General features: G+C 47.4%; 2 protein-coding genes and 1 long non-coding RNA gene across 5 annotated transcripts; 2 read left to right on the top strand and 1 right to left on the bottom strand.

The window, feature by feature from the left end:
- The first annotated feature begins 649 nt into the window (after nt 1-649).
- On the top strand, nt 650-4,069 carry LOC101764998. Of its 2 annotated transcripts, XR_001164900.2 has the most exons (6): nt 650-1,189; nt 1,277-1,399; nt 1,534-1,658; nt 2,217-2,314; nt 3,230-3,342; nt 3,748-4,069. It is a non-coding gene; the product is annotated as an uncharacterized LOC101764998 (long non-coding RNA). The 2 variants fall into 2 exon arrangements; XR_001164899.2 differs by having other exon boundaries at nt 2,217-3,342.
- A 3,014-nt stretch (nt 4,070-7,083) lies between these two features.
- On the top strand, nt 7,084-10,935 carry LOC101764582 (splicing factor 3B subunit 4). Its single transcript, XM_004982909.3, has 9 exons — nt 7,084-7,275; nt 8,056-8,104; nt 8,369-8,457; nt 8,568-8,624; nt 8,714-8,776; nt 8,855-8,920; nt 9,516-9,602; nt 9,695-9,788; nt 10,222-10,935. Exons 1-9 carry the CDS (start codon nt 7,171-7,173, stop codon nt 10,680-10,682), a joined length of 1,071 nt encoding a protein of 356 aa, XP_004982966.1. The 5' UTR covers nt 7,084-7,170; the 3' UTR covers nt 10,683-10,935.
- Nucleotides 10,936-11,229: 294 nt separating this feature from the next.
- Nucleotides 11,230-16,441, bottom strand: LOC101763908 (probable pectate lyase 5). 2 transcript variants are annotated; one of them, XM_004982907.3, is made up of 4 exons: nt 15,790-16,441; nt 14,804-15,710; nt 13,874-14,079; nt 11,230-11,754 (listed from the first exon to the last, which is right to left on the bottom strand). In XM_004982907.3, exons 1-4 carry the CDS (start codon nt 15,918-15,920, stop codon nt 11,553-11,555), a joined length of 1,446 nt encoding a protein of 481 aa, XP_004982964.1. In that variant the 5' UTR covers nt 15,921-16,441; the 3' UTR covers nt 11,230-11,552. The 2 variants fall into 2 exon arrangements, with proteins under 2 accessions (XP_004982964.1, XP_022678886.1); XM_022823151.1 differs by having other exon boundaries at nt 14,804-15,706; nt 15,790-15,929.
- Nucleotides 16,442-26,575: the final 10,134 nt, after the last annotated feature.

Raw genomic sequence — 26,575 nt, 5'->3', positions numbered from 1 at the left:
TTAGGAGTATTAAACATAGACTAATTACAAAACCAATTTCACAACCCCTAGGCTAAATCGCGAGACAAATCCATTAAGCCTAATTAGTCCATGATCTGACAATATGGTGCTATAGTAAACATTCGCTAATGATGGATTTGTCTACTATAGCACCATATTGTCAGATCATGGACTAATTAGGCTTAATAGATTCGTCTCGCGATTTAGCCTAGGGGTTCCGCAATTAGTTTTGTAATTAGCTCATATTTAGTCCTCCTAAATAGCACCGAATATCCGATGTGACACGGACTAAACTTTAGCTCAGAATCCAAACACTCCCTGAAGTATCTGTGACTTTTAGGCTTTTTGGTGGCTTTTGGTTTTTCAAAAGCAAAAGTAGGTTTAAAGTCCAGCCAACCACACCCTATATGCTTATATTGTTGTTGTGTTAAATACAATTTGTCATGAGATGCACCGTGCTGCAAAATTTATTGTATTCATAGAAATAGTGAATATTTGTCGTGCTTCGTCTATTGCGAATTTTTTTTTACCGCCCGTAGCGAAACACTGCTCGATCCTAGAGTCTACAGTAAAATAAAACGTTTCTACCGTCCGTTCCGTGAAAACCCCCGATGGTCGTCCCTCCGCTCGTTTCCAACCCTACGAACGATCGTCGACGCGACTTCCGCGGAATGCCTTGACAACTTACCGCCGTACCTTCTTCTCCCTCCGCACCTTCTCATCGCCCGACACCGCCGCCTCCTCTTTCCTGAGACTCATCGCCTCCTCAGACGCAACCGCCGTCCGCCGTCAACGCCACAGGAGCGGCGGGGAGTGCCGGCGAGTCCAGTCGTGCGCGCGCGGCTGACGCCTCCTCCTCGCCCCTCCGCGACGCCTCCCTCGATCTGCTCCCGTCGCCGACTACGCATCGGCGCTCCCGTTGCAGAGGAGGAGCGGAAGGCGAGGACACGGCGCAGCGGCAGAAATTTAGCCCGCGAGGCAGTTCGTCCGATCTAAATGGTGGAGGTGGAGGAGGTCGGGAACAAGATGCAGTCGCAGATGCGCCTCCACGCGGCGGCGGAGGACGACGACGCCGACCTCCTGCTCCCCGCCCTCTTCAAAAGCCGCCGCCGATGACCTCCCGCTCCCCGCCCTCTTCGACAGGGCATCCCGGTTCCACAGCCTCGCCTCCAGCTCCGCCCTCGACCAGGTTCCCCCTATTCTGGATCGCCTCGTCCTTCTCGTAATCAACAAGAGGTTCGTGCTTATTAAGTTTGGTTGATTTTGTGCTGGGCAGGAAGGGATCCCGAAGGGGGTCGAGCTGCTGCGGCGCTGCGACGAGATGGTCAGCAAGCTCCACCTCTTCTCCCCCAACGAGACCAAGGAAGACGTCTCCACCGCCAACCTCAAATACCTGCTCGTATGTACCCCCTCCCTCCCCCTGCTCTGTCAATGAGGCAGTTTAGTTGCGGACATATTGCAGTCAAGCAGTGCAAAGAGGCAGCAGTAAATTCAACCTACGCATGACAATAGTTTTGTTTTCTTGTTTTCCAGTTCTATAAGAGGGTGCCAAATGTGGTCCAGGGACAGACTATACATTTAGTACAAGATATCTGATACTTGGGGTTTGGAGTACCAACCTACTACAATGGAAAATTTTACATGATATTCAGTATAAGGTAACCAGCTGGTCACAGATCTTTTTTTTCCAGTATAGTTTTGCACAAACTGATACATGATTGGGACCTAGGTGATATATACTGTTCTGATATGGAGCAAGAAACAGACTACCCAAACAGTTATTAGAATCTTTGATTTATTTACTCAGTGCATGTCACTCAAGTTATATTTCCTTGTGATTTTTGAATGTTAAAAATTTAAGTACTTCATCTGTTTAGAAATACGTGGATGTACTCCATCTGTTTGCTAATTTCTTAATAGAAGTAGCACTTTATCACCTTGGATTGTGTTTGATCTAGCTGTGGGTGAAAGATGCATTGGAGATCAGAGTTGTGCAGCCTTGATGTTCCAAGACCACAACAATACAAAAATATGAATCTGTGATAAATCATAATGGTTTATGCAGTGTATATATTTGACAAATATTTATGATGCCCTTGTGCTCTCTGTTTGGCGGTGTTCACTCTCTTTTTTATTCAACCTATTCTGCAGTCGCCTGCACATTTTGTTTGAAAGACACTATCATTTACCTATTTGGTTTCTTGATTCTGCTGCAGTCTTATTAGGTTTTGGAGTTTAGGGACATCCTTCCCATGTGTTGATGTTTGAATGGTTCAACTGAACATCTATATGTTCATGAGAAAAGAAAACAAAGGTAAAAAACATAGGTGTCACTGGTGAGATCACAGAACTTTTACATAGAAATTCATCTCTGTGAGTAACAAATCAAGTTGGAGAAATGTAGTCATGTTATAGTTGATTAATGTCAGGCCTATCTATGCATCGGAAACAAAATGAATCCATTTGGTTCAGGTCTTTCAGTCATTTAGATAAGCAATCCTCATGCATGTTGTTCTTCTAACGCATCAAAATACAGTGAATATATACACAGCTCTCCTACATTTTTGAGAAAAAAATACAGTGAATCGCATAAGGAAAGGTGATAATCTTGCATCTGTTCCAATCTTTTTGCCAAAGTTATAATTTGTCATCATCATGACAAAAATGTGTTCATTTTCCTGTTTCTAAGGTTCTGAATCAGTTGAGATGTATGATACTTGAATAACTGAGGTACCTGGCTAGTTTTGTTACTCTGAAACCAACTACAGATGTTGCATCACATCTCTTTATATTTTTCATATCTTCTCAGATAAATCATTCTTAGACTTTGCTGTTACTATCGGGAAATCATCTGAATAGTTACTATGGAGCTCATGGTTCATTTTTTCTTCTTGTTTAGCAATTTCTTTAGTATTTCAAATTCAGGCAATGGATACCGGCTCATGGTTCTTTGCTTATTTTCTGTGACTTTTACTTCCTCCGTTCCAAATTATAGGTCGTTTGGACTTTTTCAGATTCATATATTTTCCTATGCACTTAGATATACGCTATGTCTAGATACATAGCAAAAACTATGGATCTAAAAAGCCCAAAACGACCTACAATTTGGAACGGAGGGAGTACTTTTTGCTCAACCAATATAACACACATGACGCATGAATAAATTGTTTGATTGAAGAGAATAAGGCTGTGAAATTTTCCAAATTGAATTGAATTAATCATGGCACAGGGTTATTCAGAGGAGGTGCAATGAAGTTAGCACTTGAATTGGTATTCACCAATATGCTACAGATGTGATCATTACCCTGAAATTAGTAGAGGCCTAGAGGGTAATATACTCAGGTAATCATGATTATTTTTACGTGGCAGGGATTAAACTTGTTAGTGGTAGTTTTCTCTTCCTATGTGCTTGTCTCGTTGTTTCTCCCAGCGGTATCATTTTTTTAGTTTTCCTTAGAGCAATCAGAGCTGTGCATTTATTTTTTTTTATCAATTCGCAACTGCCTCTTATACAATTCGCAACACATCATTATTTTTTTTTATCAATTTGCAACTGTCCCTGATACATGATGTCCAAGTCATGAGCTTTTTCTATCTGCGAATGAATTTGTTAGAGAAAGGGATATGATTAGCATAACTTAGTAAATGTAATACTACAACTTAGTGAGGCGTGCATCACTTGGTGAATTGTTATGCTATATCTTACTCTGCCCAATCTCTCTAAGGTTTCCGTTTAACTTCTTACAGGAAGCCTGTATGTAATTGGAGCCGAGCACTGCAGGTGGAAGTTCTCAGATTTTCATAACCATCTGCTCGAGCATAGGGCTGTCCGCCCTTTCGCTGGACTGGAAGATGCTTTGATCTTGTGAAATTCAGCTTGGCAATTTGAATTGTGCGGTGTTGACTGAGCTTTTGATTAATATAGCAAGTCGTCTGAATTCTGAATCCAGTATGTTTATAATACATTGTTACACGTCGGGACCTTGCTTTCTGATCCTTTATGATTTGTTATCCATCTAGAGACTACCTACCATAGAACTGCAAGAGAAGTTATAGATGTTTGATACTGCTCAATATTTTCTTATCAGCCAAAACATTCGACAGAGTGATTATCCTTGAAATAGGAAAGCCATTTAGAGGTGGGTGCAGTGCCTAGAAGGAATGAAAAGATCGTGTAAAAAAGTCGAGAAGTCATCCGTAACACCCAAAAAAGGTGGGTACAATTTAGATCGCAGCAATCTTAACACCCAATAAGATATCCCATACGCAAAACACTGCATTTAGTGTCATCCTTTTTGTGCAGCATATGTTCAGAAGTTCAGGTTGCTTTAAGAAAAATGTAATTGATCTGCCATCAGATGATAGTCTATAGTGAAGATTTTGGATCTGCCATAAATTTGAAAAGAGAACGAGATATCACATCAGCTACCAATAGAAGCTAGCTTTCTCAAATTTTAATGCAGCGGCAGTTTGATTAAATTAAAAGTAATGTGGGCATTTTGATTAGATTGAGCTGGGAGGGATCTTTAACTACGTTCTTGGATGCGCTGAATGCTCAGCGTATTGCAATATAAATGTTTTGTTGCCCGTAGCAACCGACACGGTTGGATTAGAGAAGCGAAATTGTTCGCTTTTAAATGCGATTTACTTGGTACCGACGATGTGTAATTAGAAGGCTTCTCTTCTCTTTTATCTCTTTTAGTACTCTTCATCAAAGACGCTAAGGGCCACCCCCTCCTCCATCATCCAAATCCCCCCATCGAGACTAAATAAATCTTGAAGAAATTTTTAAGAAACTTAAAAATAAATAAATAGATTTCTAAATCAACATCAACCATTTTTGCTTGATAGGATATAGTAAGTATAGATTTAAAATAAGTTTTTAGTGAGACTCGGGTTTTATTTTAGTTCTAAATTTTCATCGTGAAACTGAGATTATTCATTGTAATTGTGATGAAAAATTTTATTGTTGTGAATCAGAGCTCCTATTTTTGTTCTTCTTGATTGTGGCGATTAGTCCTTTTTGAGTTTTCATGCTATGAGCTCGAATCTCATATTCATCTTTGCTTCATTTACATCTATAACTTCATATTGCATTCCTTCACTTTCTCGCTAGTTTTCTACAATTTGCTTGCAAGGAAAGGCTTCTTGTCAGGTCAATCGATTTATATTTGGTTTATACTCGGAGGAGGCACCTCAACAGCCATTGACCATCCCACCAGGGCCGGAGATCTCGAGCAAGTGAAAAGAGCTTAGTAGCAAAGTGAAAAGGAGGGCGCCTTGTGTGGTGAGGTGATGATAAAGGATGGATGGTCAGGGCAGGATAAGAAAACATGTGTGTTTACATTGGCTTGGCATTTGAAACCGATCTATATAGGAGTTTTTTTAATCAATTCTGTTGGTCTTAAAAAGGAAAATATTACTGCACTTCAGTCGTCATCGTCCTTTTCGGATACTACTGCTAACCACTTCTGCACCATTTGAGATATCTTTCAACAAGAGAGATGGTGGACAAGAGATCAAGGCTCCGCCTCACCTCCCCCCACGATCCGGTGGCTGGAAAGCTGTCGTGATCGTCTCTGCCTGCCATGCAAAGGACATTCCCATTTTGCAAGCTATGATCCAACTCTTATTGATGTTTTTTTCTCTTACTATAAAACCGGTTATAAATTAAAATACGTTTGACCTATGATCCTGTGGACCATGACGAAATATGCTTTTCTACACCAGAAAGCTAAACCGAGCCTACACCCTCATGTTACCAATCCACCCGCCATTTACTTAAAACTTGTTTCATAAAAAATTGTTAACCAAAGTTTCACAATGTACTTCTCGAAAAAAATCACCTCATGTGTCATGCCGATCATAGATGACCTATATTTTGGACCGATATCTAACCAAATTAGAATAGCCACCACGACAGAAAAAAAGTCATGTGATTCGTACAAAAATCCTCGATCATAGTACTGCTACTAGAAAAGACAGCTCATCAAACCTCAACATATCTCAGTGTTTGATAGAGGGGGCTCAACTTTAGTAAGGTCACATCGGATGTTTGGATACTAGTTAGGAGGATTAAATATGAGCTAATTACAAAACTAATTGAACAGATGGAGTCTAATTCGCGAGACGAATCTATTAAGGCTAGTTAGGGGGTGTTTGGATACACCTCCTAAAGTTTAGTATCCGTCACGTCGGATGTTTGGATACTAATTAGGAGTATTAAATGTAGACTATTTACAAAACCCATTGCACAGATGGAATCTAATTCGCGAGACGAATCTATTAAGCCTAGTTAGTTCATGATTTGACAATGTGCTGCTACAGTAAACATGTGCTAATCATGGATTAATTAGGCTCAACAGATTCGTCTCGCGAATTAGTATAGGGGTTCTGCAATTAGTTTTATAATTAGATCATATTTAGTCCTTCTAATTAGCATCCGAACATCCGATGTGACACTCCTAAAGTTTAGCACCTCATATCCAAACACCCCTTTAATCTATCATTAGCAAATCTATCATTAGCAAATGGTTACATTAGCACCACATTGTCAAAACATGGACTAATTAGGCTTAATAGATTCATCTCGCGAATTAGACTTCATCTGTGCAATTAGTTTTATAATTAGACTATGTTTAATACTCCTAATTAGCATCCAAACATCCAAGGTGACAAATGTTAAAGTTTAATGGGGTATCCAGATACCCCTTACCTTCCAACAGCAACGCATCTAAAGTAACAAAAGGGTAGGGTGTACATGTGTACGCAAGCATCGAGGCATGTAGAGCTTGATTGGTAGTCAAAATTTTAGTATGCCAAAATCTTGGCAGCAAACCACGTACTGGCATGGCATGCCATGTGTTTCGGGGAAACAAATCATGAACTGCACCTAAACAAATCATGAACTGAAACGAATTTTTCTTGGACACAAGCCGGCCCATGGGACCATCGTCCTAACCGCCCGGCCCAGTCTCTCACCGCCTCTCTCTCTCTGCGGCACCGACTCAAGGGTACTGGTGGGCCAGTAATCAAGGGAAGGCCCTGGCCCGACCCGGGAACCTCAACTAAACCTCACCTCGCAACCGCCGCGTCGCGCTGCGCCCCGTCCAGACAGAATTCCCCGCCGCCGCCACCCGCCGCCCGCCGCGCCGCCAGGGCCAGCAAGCCATGACGACGCGCATCGCGCCGGGCGTGGGCGCGAACCTTCTCGGACAGCACTCGGCAGAGCGCAACCAGGACGCCACCACCTACGTCGGCAACCTCGACCCGCAGGTTAGGGTTCCCATCCCACCTCGCCCCTCCCGTTACTCCCGCGCGTGCGCCCATCTAAATCCCCTCCTTCCTCTCCGAGCGGGATTTTCGTGTCCATGCTGTGGTCAGTAGGGTTTGTCTCCCTACGGTTAAAACCTGCCTGAGGCTGCCTTGTGTAGATGTAAGTCTCCGGCGGTCAGCCGGTGTCGCACAGGTGTTTCCGTAGTTATTCGATGCTTCAGTAATAGTTGTTTGCACTGATTGCTGAATTAGTACGCAGCACCTCGTCAATCGAAGATGCAGTGGCGCACCGCACACCCCTGTTCCCTGGATTGGTTCAATGGCTGTTAAGCGTGCGCTGCAACTGTGGTGGGCTCGTGATAGGGTCGTTTACTCGTTTTGCAAATTGGGCACATTTTCAGTGGTCTAATTATATGTCGTGAAAATTTGAAGCATATTACTTCACTTCTGAATCCTACGCACAATATGCTGCCTATTTGTGATATTGGAATAAATATGGTTGTTCCGAGTCATGCTTCAGATTTGACACTTCTTTTTTCTTTTTCTGACAATGTTGCCCGTGTTTCATGAATCCCGGTACGTTCCCTGTGTTACCAGTCAGAAATAAGTAGCTCGTGAAGTTTATATGAGCCTACAGATTATTGTAGTTCCCCCTTATTTTTGAGAAATTAAACCCTGAACCTTGTTGTGTTTGTGTTGCCACGGATTGTTTCTTCAGTATCATTAGTTCATTATTATACATGCAGGCACCGATGCTGATAGTTCTCTCTTATCTGATAGGTTTCTGAGGAGCTACTATGGGAATTGTTTGTCCAAGCAGGCCCTGTTGGTAAGTTGTTGTTCTTTTTCTTGATGAAGTAAGAGTATTTGATGTATATCGTGCTTTTTTCGTGCCCTATGATATCATGTGTCCTTGTTGTAGAAGTGTATTTCAGTATAGTTTGGTTATTTGATTTTTTCTTTTCTTTTGGGTTCTTATGGTCCATTTTAGCTGCCCCTCCTCATAGTAGGAATTGATGTTATGACATTGTATGTCGTCCGAATACATTTTTCTTGGGTTTGGCTAATGGATTTTCCTTAATTTCATATCTAGTTAATGTGTATGTCCCAAAAGACAGAGTCACAAATCTACACCAGGGATATGGATTTGTAGAATTCAGAAGCGAGGAAGATGCAGATTATGTAAGTCTATCATCGTGCAAAGGCATAATTTACCTTTGATTCTCTCTAGCAGCCATACCATGATCAATTAAATCAGTTACCCTTTTACCAAAACTGTTTGCTTCTTGCAGGCCATTAAGATTTTGAACATGATCAAACTATACGGAAAGCCCATAAGAGTAAACAAGGTGTGTTTCCTTCATACACATTTAATCATTTTGACTAGGAGCATTTGAGTATCATTTGAATGTGACATGATTATATTCTCTTGTTCCAGGCCTCCCAGGATAAGAAAAGCTTGGATGTTGGCGCAAATCTTTTTATCGGCAATCTCGATCCAGTAAAAGCCTAGAGCCTATTTTCTTTTATCAGTTGCTCATTTGTTCAAGTACTGACTAATAGTTTCCCTTGTCAACAGGATGTTGATGAGAAGCTCCTTTACGACACCTTCAGTGCATTTGGAGTGATTGTGACTAATCCTAAGGTGACACACACAGTCTGTATGGGTTTTAGGGTTTAGGTTGTATACTAATTTACACCTAAGGTGACACACACAGTCTGTATTGGTTTTAGGGTTTAGGTTGTAAATACCAGTTTACAATTTTCTGCTAATGATTTTAACTAAACAATAGCATCTGATTATGAGAAGCAGCATTGTGAAAACCCCAGAGCAGTGAGGGCAATGCTTAGAATAAACTAAGATCAGTATACTTAACATGCTATAGTTCAGCTTCTTTCTAGCAGGCCTTGCATCATCTGAACATCTGTATAACAGTGTTTAGTCCATTTCCAATCACTTGGTTCATCCCAGAGGTTGAGTGGGGCAAAATCATGCGTATCATTAACTCAATTATACCTTCGTATATTGCACGCAAATCTGTTTACGTATTCTTAATCATGCGTATCATTAACTCAATTATTCCATGTATGTGTGTTCCTAAGATCAACTCACCTTACCAACTATCCTGGGTCTTGAAAAGATGGTTTTAGGAATTTGATACATCCTCTGTATACACATCATGTTATATTGTGAAGCCTATTACAGTAACTTACTGGATCTTCCTTTCCTTTTCATGAAGATAATGCGAGACCCTGAAACTGGAAATTCTCGAGGTTTTGGCTTCGTGAGCTACGAATCCTTTGAATCATCCGATCAAGCAATAGAGGTAATGTTAATATCACCGTAATTTTCTGTATTTCAACTTGGAGTGGTTCTATCATTTGTTTCAACTGTCATCTTTTCTTCCGTATTTTCCAGGCCATGAACAACCAACATTTATGCAACCGGCCAATCACTGTCTCTTATGCTTACAAGAAAGACACAAAGGGAGAACGGCACGGTACACCAGCAGGTAAATATTCTGAAATCACATCATCTGGCCTACATGTGTTGCTATGTATATTCTAAGTTGAATTTCCATTCTGGATCTGGAAGTGATTTATTCCCCAGTAATTTACATCTTTTAAGCCTCGGAAATTTAGGTTCTTTTATATATGTATATATCTGAAGCTTCAATTGCTGTTATCATCATATTATTGCTGAAACTGTATTTGTAGTTATATAGGTTCCGTTCAATATCTTACAGTAGTAGAAAGCAGATAATATGAATGTCGCAAATTTTAGGAGATTGTATATACATTTTTGTATTGTATCTATGCCTTTATATCTATTTGGCATATACCTTATTTGGCTGTCTACATCTGAAATCCTTCAGCTAACTTGATCATATCTTTGCAAATACTTCTACAATCATAATGATCAAATCTGCCATTTACTGTTGACAGAGCGACTGCTGGCAGCCAATAACCCAGGCTCTCAGAGGAATAGGCCACACACGATGTTTGCAAGTGGTCCGCCGACCCAAGGGCTTCCAAATGGTGCCCCCCCTGTGCCGCGATCTTATGTCAATGGCACAGTACCGGGACAGATTCAACACATTCGGCCACCGCCACCTGTTGGACAATTCCCTCCTCCAATGCAGATGCATGGGCAACCTGCTTGGCCTGCTCCTCCACACACTGCGCCACCCCCCATGCCACAGCAGCTCCAGTACAGGCTTCCCATGAGGCCACCACCACCAAACATGATGCCCCCTCCGGTTGGCATGGTAAGGCCACCGCCACCTCCTGCCGGTATGTCCGCTCCACCTATGTGGATGCCACCTCCACCCCCGCCACAACAAGGCGGTGGGATGCCCCCACCTCCCATGTCCATGCCGCCACCGCCTCCACCACCTTCTGGTTAAACACAAGTAGGGGCAGGGGAAAGTACCATCCGGTTGGTCAATATTCATGCTGTAGCTGTAGACTGAGTATGTTGGTATATCGCCATGTAACTTGCAAACACTAGTTGAAGGTGAGAATTTAGCTGACATACAAACTCTCGAGGTTATTAACAGTTATTTGTGGTCTGTTGAAGATGAATGATTTTTTTTTATTATATGTACCATCTTTTTGTGGCCTCTGATGTTGTGCTATGTGTAGAACAGTTGCTGTCAATGTTCTTTCACTATCGCATTATTGAAGACGGAAATAGGAAGTGGCAACCCAGTCCTTGTTCAATGATGGCCGCCAACCTCAATCACGGTTGTGATGTAGTGGTGGGACCTAGAGAAGAAGTGGGTTAGGAAGGTGGTGCCAGATTCATTCGATGAGTATATCAGTATGTGATAAATTCGGATACAATGGAACTTATAGAGTCGACTTAGCAGTGAACTTCGAAAATTCCAAAAAAAATGGTTTGGAGGAAACCGCATGGAACACTGTTGTATCACTGCATCGTAGGCAAAACACTTGTGAAACTTGCGTTTCTTTTTCGCATCTATTCACAGAATGATAACGTCCGCGATAGAGGTGCAGAGAAGTCTAGAATGAATCATCCATTCCCCCTTTGTAAAGAACTACAGTGGCTACATTTGATTCCATGCAATGTTCCCCAGCGGCCCAGCCATGTGCAACTTAACATGGTTGTGACTGTGGACATCACTGTGTTGCCTACCTGACTACCTCCTCCCCCTCCCTACTAATGCTACGGTGCTACCTTTTCCTTCCCCTTTCCCTACTACCTTTCCAATCGAATCATAATGAAGCATCTGAAATTCTGAATCGATCGTGTGTTACAACAAGCGCAAGCATCCGAGCGCCACGAGGGTGACAACCGACGAGGTCAGCGACAGCATGGACCGCGACCTGCGACCCCGATCGGCGTCGTTGGCGTAGACCATCCCGAGGTAGCCGTATCCGTTGCCGCCGCCGCCGCGGCCGTTCCCAACTCCGGCGTAGTTGAGCCCCGTGTACCCGGTCTCCTCGGCGTCGTTCCTGTCAAGAGAAGAGAAGGACGATCCACACGTCAGAGCCGCCCACAGATGTAAACCACGAGAATTGCAAACTGGATGCGAGTACGTTTAAGTGCCGGTGAAGCTGAGATCTACCACCGCTGTCGCGAGCGAATAAGAACTCGATTCCTAAGGAACATGGTCTCAAGGAGCGTGATGGATCGACCGAACGGCGGGAAAGGCCTCGATTTTCTTTCACTAGATGTACCCTGCCACTGGGATGCAGTGGGGTCAGCAGAAGTGAACCCTCGGTGCTCTTTTCGGTTGGCTCGTCCCCAGAAGGTCCCTTGTCCTAGAATCACAATTATTCAAGTAGCAAGTAGCGGCAGCTGTAACAGGACGCTACTGAGATCTACTAGAACGCTAAAAGCCTAAAAGTGTGTTTTTCGGTCCCAGTACCGGAAGGATGATTGTCATTCCATCATCTACCATGTAATGCTCGGCTCCTGTCGGCCTGGTTCTTGCTTTGTTCAGTCTGGTTGTCTGGACTGAGTCTCTGAAGAACCCAAAATGACAGCTGATCTAAACGGATAATCCAGCGACTTTAGTGAGAGTGCTCTGTGCTCTCTGTTTTTTTTAAGGAAGTGCTCTGTGCTCTCACCGAGCATGTAGCCCATCAGAATCATAGCGAATCATACCGCCGAGACCGGCCTCTTCCCAAGTGGCTACGGCGTTGGCCAGTTGGCCTTGAGCACACGGTCACACTGAACAGGGCAAAGTGACTAGACAAGTTGGCAAAAGGGCATCTGTTTACGAGAAAAAGCGGAGGATCCGGCGACAAAACCAGCGAGCAGTGGCGCGCATGTGGAGACGCAGACTGACTACGACCGGCTAGCGGCTACCGCACCCATGACCCATGTCACCCGGCGACTATTTCCTTCTCGCTTCCCGGTAGCATAGCACGCATGCTCCTGAGCGTGCGGCGGCCTTTTTGTCTAGTACGTTTCTTTTAGCCAGCAGGGGCCACTACTTGGAGCAGTTTGCACAAACAGCTCCTCAACCTCAATAGTCAATACACGTTCGCTTTACGATCTGCCAAAAAAAAAAAACAACGCGTTTGCTTAGATAGCGACAAGGCGCGCGGCCGCCGAACGAGCAGCACACGCACCTATTGTCTGACAGGAGATCTGGAATACAGGAGTCACTAGTCCCTCGGCTGTCGCTCGCGCAGGCAAGACCGGGTGAGTGGTGTGACCGGCAGACGGAACACGGGGAGATGCATGTCAAGGACTTCAGGCCATGAGATTAGAGCAGTCCTAGTACCGACAAGATCGCTTTGGTCCGGTGTTTAGTTAATCCGATGCTGTCAGGCAGTACTATTACTGTACTGTACGCCACTTGTCTATACTTAAACCGCCTGTACACTGACTGAACTGAGACTGTAACGTGGTACACAGTACATTCCTACTTCTTCTGCCAGTGCCAGGCCGCCTGATCTATCTGGACTCCAGCCACTCCCTACCACTACCAGCACTCCAGAATCCATTCATGATCAGAGCACGGCCACTCGGCCAGAGGGCTAAACTAGTTCGATCTGGAACGCGGTTGGGCGCTGGATAGTGCTGTGGATCAGGGAAAAGCCGCAAAGGAGGGGGTTTCACCATGCGAAGGGCAAATTTCCCCCGGAAGTTCCTCTCGGATGCGGCATGCCCAGAGAGGAGGAAAGGAGAAGGAGGCCGACCGATGGGCCGTGAACCGCGCCGAGCAGAGCAGGGCCCCAGTCCGTCAGGCGGCGACCCGATGATGGCCGTTGGAGGAAGTTAACAAAAGCGGCGGAGTTGTTATTGAAAGACGCACCCAAAGCGTCCTGCGCGGGCCCACGTCCCGATGGATCGGATCGCTCTGCCTCTTCGGGCCGGGTGGGGGTCCACCCGTCCGGGATATTTCCAACAAGGCAACACTGAGGGAAAAAGCTAAAGCTGACGCGGCACCCAAAAGGTGCCTTTGCACCGATGTGGCGCCGGCGTGGACAAACCTGGCGTGCAACGGCAGCCACCATGGGCTCACTCGCGCATGAGAAATGTCACCAACTCCATCACGAAGAAATGAGGCCGCGGGACAAGAGCTCGGGGGTGAGGGCAGGACAGGAAAGAACACCGTACCTGGGGTCGCCGAGGACGCCGGCGTTCTGCGTGAGCGTGTCGACGAGCGCCGATGACTTGGGGTCGGTGCTGGAGGCCTTCTCGTAGATCTCCTCCATCCCCTCGCCGGAGGGCACGAAGAAGGCGCCGTTCACCATCATGTCGCCCTCCGTCCGCCAGTTCCACCCCGACCACTGCCCCTCCGCCGTGTCCACCCGCTTCGTCACCTGCCATGGCCACGCAAAACAATCTAGCATCAGCCACCCACGCTATCATCAGATCACGCGCCGTCGCATTCAACTCCCTCATGCCGCCGCGCGTGCAGCGTGCTCGCGGTGGCGGTGCACGGACGGCGCGGGAACACAGGCAGTGGTGGGTGCCAGCTGCCGCCGCACGCGCCTCGGATGCTCCCCTGGCCTGGCCTAACCGGGCCGGGACCCCCGACCCCGATTGGGCAAATTGGAGAAAACATGACGCGAGGTGTTTGTTCCGAAAGCATGAGAAGATGCTCCAAAACATTCCCCCACACAGGCAATGATACCAGTTTTCACATGGTCATTACCAACAACGACATCTTTCAATCCGAACCATATAAACATGTCGCTGCACAAAATATCTAAAAACGGCTAAACTTTCTGCCACACTCTACTGTCAGTTACAATACAAAACACAAACGAACCAAAGGTTGGGGCAGCGGTCACACCGTCACAGGCCAAAACAACTGCTACCCCAAAAAAGCATTGGAACACAGGCAGAGGCAAGCCAAGCAAAGCCAGAAAAGACGCGCGCGCGCGCGCGCGCGCCGCCCCGTGCTCTGCTCGGCAAGCAAAGAACAGAGCAGCGCGGGGCGAAACCCAAGGCAGCAACAGCCTGAGCCAGCCAGCAAGCAAGAAGGCAAGAACACACGGCACGGCACTGCAAGAAGGCAAGAAAGAAAGCTGACGCACGCACCTCTTTGGCGTTCGGGTCGGCGGGGGCGATGTATCGGTTCCCCTGGCTGTTGATGGTGGGGCTTGCGCTGCCGCCGATGGCGTACATCTCCCACGACGTGTAGTCGTTGTTGACGATGTGGAAGTACCCCCTCCGGCACCTCGGCATCCGCTGCACCAGCCCCGGGCCGAAGCGGTTGAACGCGATGGTCACCTGCATCCCCGAGTCCGGGAGGTACGCGTCGCTGGCGCCCAGCAGCATCACCTCGTCGTGGTGCGCGAAGTAGCTGTTGGACACGGTGATGGCCGTCGACCCCTCGATGGCGTCCACCAGCCCGTCCGCGCACCGCCACAGCGCGCAGTGGTCCACCCACACGTCCCGGGCGCCGAACAGCGAGATGCCGTCGCCGTCCGACCGCGTCCGCCACCCGTAGTGCGTCGGCGACGACCGCACGTTGGCGTTCCCGGCGGGGACGCAGTCGTGGACGTGCACGTTGTGGATGATGATGTTGGACACGTACTGCAGCGTGATGCAGGCGCCCCCCGCGCCGATGTGCACGCGCGCGCCGCGCCCGTCGATGGTCTTGTAGCTGTTCACCAGGAGCTCCTCGTTGAGGCGGATGGTCATGTCGGCGGCGAACACGATCCAGAGCGGGCCTTCCTGGATGGCGGCGTGGCGGAGCGTGCCCGGGACGGGGTTCACGGGGTCCCGGTCGGAGGAGTCCGTCACCACGTACAGCGGCCCGCCCTTGCCGCCCAGCGCGTTGCGGCCGAACCCGATGCCGCAGTCCGCCAGCCGCTGCCGGTCCTGACGCCAGTCCGTCCCCGCGCACCGCCAGCAGTCGTCGATGGGGTTGCCCGTCATGCACCCGCCGCTGCTGGCGCCTCCCCCGGCCTCCTGCATCCGCCGCCGCGAAGTCGCCACCTTGCTGCCCGTGCCGTCACATTCCGAATCAGCAAAGACTGAGGCTTTGCAGCAGCAAGAACGCAAAAGAGTAGACTCTGTACCTGTGGAAGTCGGCGACGACGGCGGCGGGGTCGGGGACCGAGGAGTTGAGAAGCGGGAGCGTCGAGGCGGTGGCGGCGAGCAGTAGGAGGGGGATGAGGGCAATGCCGGTGGATTTAGGGGCTCCGGCCATGGCTCCTCGGTGGATTAGATGGGCCAGAGCCGAGATGCAGCGGATTTTATAGCAATGCAGGAGAGTGGCAGCGGAGTGAGGGTAGTGGGGGCATGGATTCGGACCCTGGGGTGACGCTCGTGAGATTTGGAGCTCGGGATTGGCGGCGCCAATGGCAATGGGGGGAACTGTCTGTGAGAGCAGTGTGAATGGGAAAGGGGGAGAGCGAGCTGGGGAGCGGAGGGAGAGGGAGGGAGGAATCGGGGGAAGAGAGAGAAAGAGAGGGAGGTGATTTGGAACCACCTGGGGGAGATTGCTTCCTTGCTTGTTAAATGACGCAAAAGGGTGATGAAGAGGGTGTGGAGGACGGAGATACTAGCACCAAAAATGGTAGAAATGGAAAATGGGAGTGGGTGGAACGAAGAAAAGTATAATCTTCGAGGGGGAGAAATGGTGCAGGATCTCTTGTAGGTTCTTTTAATCATTTCACTAGTGTAGCCCTTGTGCTGCTCTGTTTGCCGTTGCCCGTGTGCACGCTCCAGCACTGCCTCGCGTTACGGCAAATTGGCACGATGCAGTTCAGCTTCTTTACTTCATTCAGAGTGGTCGGCACGAGCGGGTTGCAACCCTTTTTTACCCAAGAATTGCAATTACAACCACCGTCCACTGGTGTCCACGGTCCACCCCACTGGCTCACGGGTCACCGCCCATGGATCGCTTGGCAGTTGGCAAACTTGGCATGATCGATTCAGGCTGCATGCTGGCAGCTGTTATCTTCTCTGTTCTGTTTTCAGACTGACAGTATGAGAAACACGCTGACTTTCTCGTGCACACTGCAAAGAAAACACTAGATTATGCAACGAATTTAGTTTTGGACGTAGGCAATGTACGTAGCGTTTACAAGTAAGTTAAGTATGCTTGCCGCTGTAATCATCCAGGGAGCAGGGTTACCACGCCCCGCAAGAGATCCCCGTTCCGTGCAAGCACGGATTCCTCCGAGGCCCTTTCGTCTACTCACCGCAGCCGCGCCCGTAGACCACACCAACGTCGCGTCTTGCTTTCCACAGCCCGAAAGCCGTTGCCTAGCATCCGCCGAGGACCAAGAATCGGCGGCGCGTAAGCTACAAAATCCTTTGCTTCCGTAGATTCATTTACCAGACTCCAGACCAACACAAAAAGGAGATATCCATGAATCTGTCCATCCGTCCATGGGAACTAGGACAGGAATACAGAAGTTTTGGTGCTTTTCTTTGGAGTATGAGCGATGCTTATCCACTTCCGAACTCCTTTTTTTTTTTCCCAGCACTCTTCTGGGTCAAGTTTGGCCTAAAGATGGAATGTACTAGGTAGGTTGCATAACCCCCAATGTATTAAGGGCACCCCCCTCAAATACAAAATCGGATGTTTAACCTCCTCACCTTTGCAAAATTATTTAAATGACCTATAGTGGTTTTCCAGAGTGGTTTTGCCTAGCTGGAGTGCTGAGGTGGATTGAGACGTTAACATGGACATGTGGATCCCGCTTTTAAGTGGAAGGTTAGGCTCTTTCCCCCCTCCCCATGGCCACTTGCATCGGCCTGCCAGCCTGCCGGAAGCAGCGGGGCCGAGCAGAGCGTCACCGGCTAGCTTCGCCTGGAGCTCTGCGACGTCTAGCCGAAGCTTCGTGGCCGTTCCTCGACACCTCCTCGTTGCCGGAGCGCCGCCCGCTCGATTGAAGCCGCTGCCGCCGCCGGAGTCGAAGGAGCTGCGGCCATGGCCGCACTGATTCGCCTCGTGTCGAGCATGCCGATGCCACCAGGAGTTTCGCGACATCAAGCCGCACGTGCTCCACCAGTTGCTGTTGTCGTTTTGCCGCTGGGAAGCTCCGTCGCCGTGAAGACCGATTGCCACCCGAGCTCCATCATCGTCCAACCATCTCCGTCCATACCTGCCTTCGGTGAGCCATCCTACGTGACCCCCTCCCTCCCATCTCTACACAACACCGCTCCATCATAGTCTCAGCCGCCCGAAGCGCTGGCGATTTGATCCGCCAGAGCTGCCATCCGCCATTGCAAAGCTCCTAAGCTTTTGCTCCTGGGGGAGGGGGTGGACGACGAGTGGCGGTGCAATCTGGGAAGGGGCGGACGACGGGCAGCGGCCCGGGTAAGAGAGGAGGAGGATGGCGGACGACGGCGTAGGTCGGGAAGGGGGCAGATCATGTATGGCGGCTCGGGTAAGGGAGGGGCAGATGGCAGGTAGTGGCAAAGAGAGCAGAGGAAGAAGATGAAGATGAGAGAATGACACGTGGGCTCTACATGTAAGTGGTCCACATCAGCAATATAATCCACCTCAGCACTCCAGCTTGGTAAAACTATCCAGGAAAACCACCCTAAGAGTTATTTAAATGATTTTGCAAAGGTGAGTGGGTTAAACATCCGGTTTTGTACAGGGTGATGTGGTTGACCCTTAATATGTTGGGAGTTACGTAAACTTTTTCGAGTTATGGAGGGAATCAAACGCAAATTGTGTCATCGATAGTCTGTCACGAACACTGTTGTATGAGTTTTTCCTTTCCGAAAAGGAGATGGTGTACCTGTAGCAGTGTTAGTTTTGCTTTGTTCGAGTAATCGAGTTCAGCTGCACGCCCACGAAACCTGCAAACTACTTCCAGGGTTGTTGAACAGCAGGGCGCACAAATGGCCTGAACACCTTTGCCAATGCCTGAAACTTCGGAGTCGGGGTCACACTTTCGCCTAGTAGCTACACCTCCATTTGAACATATGGCAGTTCCGAATTATTCTCCGAGAAGGAAAAATATACATGTTCTTCCTATTTAATCGGTGGATACTGGTAAAAATAATATACTTCCTTAGGGCAAGTACGTTGCTACACGTCAGCAGTCTCATAGGTCATCTCATGCAGTGCCACGTAGGATTTTTGATGATGTGGAGGAGAGAGAGCGAGGAGAGAGAAAGAGGTCGTTGCTTCACGAAACAACCACCTCATGAGCTAAATTGTAGGACTACGAGACAACTTAACAACCATTGTACGAGTTATTGTTGCCATGCAACTTATAATATTTTATTTTTCTTATGCACAAATTAAGGAATTATATATCACTACCAGACAACTTATAGGACAACCCATTGTACAGGTTGCCTGTTAAATCGTCTCAAGATTACGTGTCAATACATGAGACCGTCTATTAGACGACACCAATGTTCTTGCCCTTAGTTCAAAATATATATAAGAATCTAGAAAAGTGAAAACGACTTAGGCCTGTTTAGTTGCCCAACTTTGAACAACCTAAATTACTGTAGCGCAACTGTAGCGTTTCGTCTGTATTTGTGAATTATTGTACAAATATTTACTAATTAGGCTCAAAAGATTCGTCTCGCAAAGTAAAACAAAACTGTGCAATTAGTTTTTGATTTCGTCTATATTCAGTACTCCATGCATGTACCGCAAGTTTGATGTGATGAGGAATCTTCTTTTTGCATAGTGTCAAAGTTGGAATTTGGGGGTGAACTAAACATGACCTTACAATTTGGAACGGAAGGAGTACCATGTTAACTAATCTGCTGTCTTGATTATATTTAAAAATTTATTAACTTTATTTTATGTATATCATATTTTGATTTTACCGTATTTATAATTACCGTTGGCCTTCCTCGTAAAGTAAACCCTGCTTCAAATAGGACTGCAAACAAAAGTACAATTGTGCAGGTTGAGGAGACTTCACTAAGATTTGAAATCAGAACCAAATTAAACTAGTCCCAGGTATGTCCGAACAATGGAACCCAGACTGGCAGCAAATAAACCTTGTCGTGAAACGTACCAATCGATCTTGCCTCACGATCGTGTTCGTGTATACGTACGGCACCCATGGAGCCCAGCGTGGGCAGCCACGGCGGCGATCTCCCGGACGACGTGCTCCGCCAGATCTTCGTCCGCCTGCCGCTCCGCGACGTCTGCCGTTTCCGCGCCGCGTGCAGGTCGTGGCGTGCCGTCGCCTCGGAGCCCGATCTCCTCCGCGCCCACGCCCGCCGCGCGGCGGCGTCATCCTCGCCCGTCGTCCTCTCTTAGGCCGTCGCCGAGCGAGCCGCCACCTCGGACCTCTCCTTACCATCGATGACAACGCCGCCAGCGGCCACGGCGGCTGCAACACCGTCCGCATCGCCCTACCTGGCCGTTGGAGCTCCACTATCGTGACGAGGTCCTGGGACGGGATCTTGTGCGTGGAGCTCGCCCCGTACCTGTACGCGCTCGTCAACCCGCTCTCCGGGGCGTGCACCGTCGTCCCCGCCCCCACGCCGCGCGGGCGTGAGCCCCGCTGCTTCGTCCGCGGCTACATCGCCGGCGCCTACTCGCACCCGGTCACCGGCATCTTCCACCTCCTGCACTGCACGAGCCTGAGCCAGCTGGCCACCGGTGACGATGCTTATGCCCCACGCACCATCTGCTTCCGGTTGCTCCGAGTGGACGGCACCTCTGCCTCGGCCTGGCGCGAGATCCCAATGTCCGCGGACCCCGACACGGCGACGCTGCAAACCATCGCCGGACACAACTTCTGCGCAAGCTCCGCTACCGTGAACGGCAGGCTGCACTGGCGGGATACGCTCCGAGGCAGCTCCTCTGCCGTGTACGGCAGACACAGACTGCACTTGTGGGATAAGCTCCGAGGACAAGAGAAGCCGCTCGTCTTCGATACGGTGAAAGAGGAGTTCGGATCCATGCCGCTTCCGCAGACGGTAACCACGATGTCGGGCAAGCTGTGCCTGCTACTCGGCCTCGTGGAGAGGAGGGCGAGACCGGTGGAGGTGTGGGTGCTCGAGGACTACGGAGCCCAGGATCAGTGGTGGCTGAGGCAGAGGTTCGACGCCGCCGTCGGCACGCCGCTCCACGCGATCGTCTATCCGTCGAGCTACCTCGGTAACGTCGGGCTGATCACGGCGGAGGACCGGGTGGAGAAGATTGTGTTCTGGAACGGCTGGAGGAAGCAGGTCTACGACGTGCGGCGCGAGTCGCTGTCCGAGTCGAAGCTTGAGTTCCGCAGAGGGACAGTGATCCACACGGAGAGCCCGGTGCCGCACGACGTGGTGTTTGGAGCAGCACCGACCCAAGGCGTTGCCCTCTCGAGTCTCGACTCATCCCAATCCCAACAACGTCGCCGGAAAACTGAAACGCCAGCCAGTACCCAGTAGTCTCTTGACAAGCTGAAGTTGCACTGTTCATTTTCTTCGATGCGGCCGAGAAGTTCAGCTGTCCATTGTCTTCTAAAGACAAGCAACACATCTCTTTCACCAATACAGAGAAGAGGACATCCATGACGACCCATCCAAGGGATAGAAACGTTGGACACTTGGATGTGTACTGTTAGGGGGTTGAATAATGCAATCTGCGTCTGAACATTTTCTGTTTTTCAGTTTGTCCTTGAATTTTCGTTGTTAAGGTTACTCTCCTGACTTTTTCTCAACCAACAAGGACTAATTAGTATCGATGTTTTTATGTTGCTAGTAGCTTGGCATGTCGTCGCGCACATGTAGGTGTAAAACCATCATATTTTTAATATGGTCTCTAAATTATAATATTTATTATTTTGAGTTATCCTGCTTATCTCTCTAGGGAGAGGAATATGTTGAATTTATTACCATAGGATTTATGAGTCCTTCGGCAAGGCGGCCATGCCGACCTCAACCCGAGTTAGGGATTTTGGGGTTTGTGTTTAGGGAGTTTTTTTAGCTTCCGGCTATAGAAGAGATATATAAATAGATTGAATTCCCTCAATATCATTGAAATTTTTAAGGATCCCCTCAATACCATCAAAATTTTACTCTTCCCTTCACTACCACTATTTTAAATTTGGAGCTAAATGCGTACATAAATTTGGCAAGTAGGTGCGCTTATGTACATCATCTCTTAAACTGTTCATATCGGAAAAACAACTTGACAGATGGGTGTGGATAGGTCACCGGAACGACACGTAGGCAACGGATGCCACATAGGTAGCTTACGTGTTAGCTAATGTTTTTTTGCTAATCCTAATATTTATTTGAGAGTTGCGTTCATTTCCAGGTTTTGTTCCCATGATTTCTTTTAGCCTTGGAATATTGTAAAATCTTTAAAAAAACATATATTTCATTAAAAATAGCCAATTTTTGCGAGGTGGAATAAAATTTTGTAAACGAACAAGGAATATGTTTTTCTTAACCATGGGCATTGTATAAGCGCAAAATATTGACCTTTTGATTCGTTGCTCAAATGGATGGAACCGTGGTTGCGTAGTCCATTCAGCTTGATTACTCACTTTTGGATCTCAAATCATAAAGTTACGCATACATAAAGTTTAGTTGGTAGAAATAATTCAAAATCTTATCCTCTCTCTCCTGAAGCTGCTAGAAGGGGAACGATTCCACCCTCTCTGGCTCTCCCCTTTTCTGTTTATCCGTGGCACACATTTTTATTCTCACTCCAGTGCTGCTAATGGTGGCCAACGGCCCTGGTGCTACTCCAGCTGACGCCCGTTGCTGCTTGCTGCCCCTCATCCTAGCTGCCGGTGCCCCTCCGCATCCCCAGTTGCAGTTGCACCTCCTCTCTCGCCCAGTTGTGACTATTGGCATGTTGCTGCAGCTGCTGCTGAAAAAGAATGGGTTGCTGATGTGCCGTCCAGTTCAAGGAAGGGAGCAGTGATCTGTAGTCTTAGGTTTCGTTTACTACATGCAATTCTAATTACAAAAGGAGTAATAAATAAATAAAGGTTGATTTGGCATTTTTTTTTACCTATGTGTTGTCCTGGTGATCTATCTGCACCCACATATCAAGTAGTTGTTCCCAAATGAATAATTTAAGAGATGACGTATTTAACTCTTAAATTTGCATTCCCTTCATTGTCATTCTGTTTAAAATCCATTAAGTTTCACTCACTGACAGCTTGAGCCCAAAACAATTCCCTTCTGTTATCCTTTGCCAGCCATGTCGTTCGGTGGCTCGGCTATCAGCAGCTCCACCTGGGTAGCTGGGCGAGCTCGCGGAGGATGCATGGGAGCCGTGCACACGCACCTGGAGACGTCGCCGCCTGAGCCCGCCAGTCTTGTGCGTGTTCTTCTTCCACCTCCCCCTCGTGTTCTCCGCCTACCGGCGCTCGCTCGCTCCCAGCCTCAACACCGCCCGTGGCCCACCGCTCATCAGTTTACCACCAAATGACTTCTGGGTGCAGTTGAGCGTTTGTGCGCTAAAGGCTGAGCTGAGTTGGGCCAAAGTTCGGAGCTGTCTAACTTTCAATTCTCTGAGCTTTTGAAGTAAAATCCAATATAGACATGTAGGCATATATACCAGTTATAAGTGCTAGTAAAACTTTTCCATGAGCCTCGCCCCCGCTTCGCCGCGCTCGCGCTCGCGCTCCGCCACCGCACCACCTGCTCCTCCGAACTCCTCGCGCTCTTCGACGACACCCTCGCACTACCTGACCCCGCCGCCTTCCCCAAGACGCTCAACGCTGTCGTCTCCGACCAGACCCATCCAGTCAGAGCGTCACCGTCACCCACGAACCTCTACATGTTGCCTGTGCTCCCACCGTCTCTTCCTACCACACGGCCGCCAACAGCTATCATGCAACGCGAGCAGCAGCAACATGGTGGGATGCAGCGCGAGCACCTTCCTTTTTCTCCCTGTTACTTTAGGATGATAAATCTAACGAAATGGCAAGTAAGGGGAGGGAAAATTAAAATAGTGGCTGGGAAGGGTAGAGGAAAATTTTAATGGTACTAAGGGAATACTTAGAAATTCAAAGGGTATTGAAGGAATTCCATCATCGTATAAATATGGAGCTTAATTTCCTCCACATAGCATCGTCAACCATTTTTCCTTTCCTGGTCAATGGCGGACCGCACCAACATCATGGACTTCCACCTTCGCGCCTCTCCTAACCGACTAACCTCGTGGGCAGGCACAAGGATGATGATGGTCAGTGATGGGCAGCATGCCTCATGAGAGACAAATAACGTAACGTTGCTTGGATACATTGCACGTATGACCTCACCAAATAAAAAAAGTTTTCTCCCTAGAAAAAAAAAGAAAAAGGTCCTGTTGGTGCTTTTTCCGACCAACACACGAGTGCGCTAGTTCACGCGTAGATTAGAAGATCACCTCATCGACACCTCTGCACCTAGCGGGTTAGACCAGTCCTCGCAGGGGCACCGTGAAAGCCTACGTTCACCACCTCACGAGGGATCCCGTCGGAGATGGCAAACCTAGAGTTGCTCTGAGATCAGTCAGACCACTCATAACGTCCTCAAACGCCGCCGGGACGCAGGAGGGAACTAAGGGGTTGGAAAAGTTAGGGTTTGAGATAAAAGGGTAAAAAGATATGTTTGATGATTAGGTGATAGCCCTCAATCGGTCAAAGCCCTTTATATTTATAGGGTGGGAGGTTTTTTCCCGCAAGGAGGTCCCGTTTCAACTCCAATTTAACCAGGACTCCAGGATTCGTCTTGGACTTGGGGTGACCGGTCTAATCGATCGGGGCTACCGGTCAGACCGGTGGGCGCGTGCCAGATCGGCTACAACAGCCAAACCGGTTAGACCGCCCATAGAGACCGGTCGGACCGGCTGGTCCAGCCTGATCGGCATCACTGCCACTTTTGGGCTCCAACACATACCCAGTAAAGCTTGCGTACCAAGAAATAAAAACAAACCTAAGGACGATGAATTCCACCATCCATTTATTTTAAGGGTGATATTTCAAAATATCAGCTATATTTCTTCAAGCGTCTTGCCAAACACTTGAATGATACTTTTATAAGTATCTCCCATTCACAGCTCTAGGTAACTGAAATCCATGCAATGTTTCTACCATATAAGAATTCCCATGAAGCACACTTGTAATCTTATATGGCCCTTCCCAACTTGGAGACCACTTTCCAAATTTATTGCTCTTAGTTCCTATACGCAGAATTGTCTTCCAAACCAGATCTACTACCTGAAATATCTTGACCTTGACCTTTTTATTGTATGCTTTAGCTACCTGAATTTTATCCTTTTCAATCTCCATTAAAGCCTCCATTCACTTGTCAGTCACTTCATCAATATTATCCATCATTAAATCATAGTAGGCGTCAAAATTAAGATCATTTTGCTTAGCCAACCTATATGCATCCAGATTTACCTCAATGTGTAAGACGACTTCTTGACCATAAACAAGCTCGAAAGGAGTAAATTTAGTGGTGGCATGCCTAGAAATACGATGAGCCCATAAAGCTTCAGATAATATCTCATGCCATCTTTTAGGATTGTTCTCTATCTTCTTCTTGATGAGCTTAATTAAAATCTTATCGCTAGGCTCGGCTTGACCATTAGCTTGAGCATAATAAGGAGATGAATTGAGCAATTTAATTCCATAAGATTCAACAAACTCACGTACTTCCTTAGATATGAATGAAGTCCCTTGATCCGTAGTCAATGTCTGCAAAATGCCAAATCTATGTATAATATGCTCCTTAATGAACTCAATCACCTCTCGATGTGTCATATTCTTGAGGGGAATTCCTTTGGTCCACTTGGTGAAAGAATTAATAGCCACAATCATAAAACAATGTTCCTTTGATGAAGAAGGATGAATCTTGCCAACAAAATCCAATCCTCATCCTCTAAATGGCCACAGTTTGATAATTGAATGCATCAATGAAGTAGGTACCAACTGAATATCCCCGAACCTTTGACACTCTTCACAATCTTTGTAGTAGCAAAAACAATCGGCTATCATATTAGGCCAATAAAAGCAAGCTCACTTAAGTAGCCACTTCATCATGCGAGCCGATTAATGCATACCACAAACTCCTTCATGCATCTCTGCCATAGCCACTTTGTCCTCATCAGAACCCAAGCACTTGAAAAGTAAACCATCGATTGTTTGACAATACAACTCACCACCAACCAAAGTGAACTTTAATGCCCACCGTCGGACTTTTCTATCAACTGAACACTTAGGATTCTACAAATAATCAATTAGAGGTTTTCTCCAGTTATCCACTTCGTCCTTAGCAAGTTTAGAACATTCCATGGCTGAAGTGGGAACTTCCTCAGCCAGACCGGTTAAGCCGGCTGTCTAGGCGGTCAGATCGGTTGGACCGATCAGACCAGTTTCGGAGGCCAGTTAGACCGGTTCCTCCAGGACATAACCCTCAGCCTCGTAAAGCGTCGGTTTTCTTTCATGAAAGTTCTTTTTCTGAATACTATAACCAGACGCTTGTTGTGCCAGAGCATTAGACCTTGGATTCTCTTCCCTTAGTACATGGTAAATAGTAAACTCATCCATGCAAGATATGATGCCTAGACATTTATCAAGATAGACATTTAAAAAACTGTCTAAACATTGGCATACCTTGGATACCTGCTGTACCACTAGTAAAAAATCTCCATAAGCTTCAACATGTTTCACCCCCGTTTCTTGTAAAATCTCCAAACTAAACAACAAAGCCTCGTATTCGGTTTGGTTATTAGTACACTCGTGATCCAATTGGTCAAGAAACTCAAAAACAGCTCCATTTGGTGAAATAAGAACTACACCAACACCGCAACCGCTTTTACAAACCGATCCATCCTCCAAGGGGTAATATTGATAGAACCGACATTTAAATCAAGTTTCTTATCAATTCTATGCCCAATAATAAAATCGGCTACAATTTGACCTACAATTTGAC

The sequence above is a fragment of the Setaria italica genome, chromosome IX (genome assembly GCF_000263155.2).
Source record: "Setaria italica strain Yugu1 chromosome IX, Setaria_italica_v2.0, whole genome shotgun sequence".
Taxonomy (NCBI): Eukaryota; Viridiplantae; Streptophyta; class Magnoliopsida; order Poales; family Poaceae; genus Setaria; species Setaria italica.
This window is presented reverse-complemented; position numbering and strand designations above follow the sequence as displayed.

Coding starts and splice junctions, on each gene's coding strand:
- LOC101763908 (XM_004982907.3), bottom strand. CDS start 15,920: ATGGCCGGAGCCCCTAAATCCACCGGCATTGCCCTCATCCCCCTCCTA. Junction 15,711..15,789: donor GTCGTCGCCGACTTCCACAG/GTACAGAGTCTA, acceptor CGGCACGGGCAG/CAAGGTGGCGACTTCGCGGC. Junction 11,755..13,873: donor GGCGTCCTCGGCGACCCCAG/GTACGGTGTTCT, acceptor TTCTCTTGACAG/GAACGACGCCGAGGAGACCG.
- LOC101764582 (XM_004982909.3), top strand. CDS start 7,171: ATGACGACGCGCATCGCGCCGGGCGTGGGCGCGAACCTTCTCGGACAG. Junction 8,777..8,854: donor TTATCGGCAATCTCGATCCA/GTAAAAGCCTAG, acceptor CCTTGTCAACAG/GATGTTGATGAGAAGCTCCT. Junction 8,921..9,515: donor TGATTGTGACTAATCCTAAG/GTGACACACACA, acceptor CTTTTCATGAAG/ATAATGCGAGACCCTGAAAC.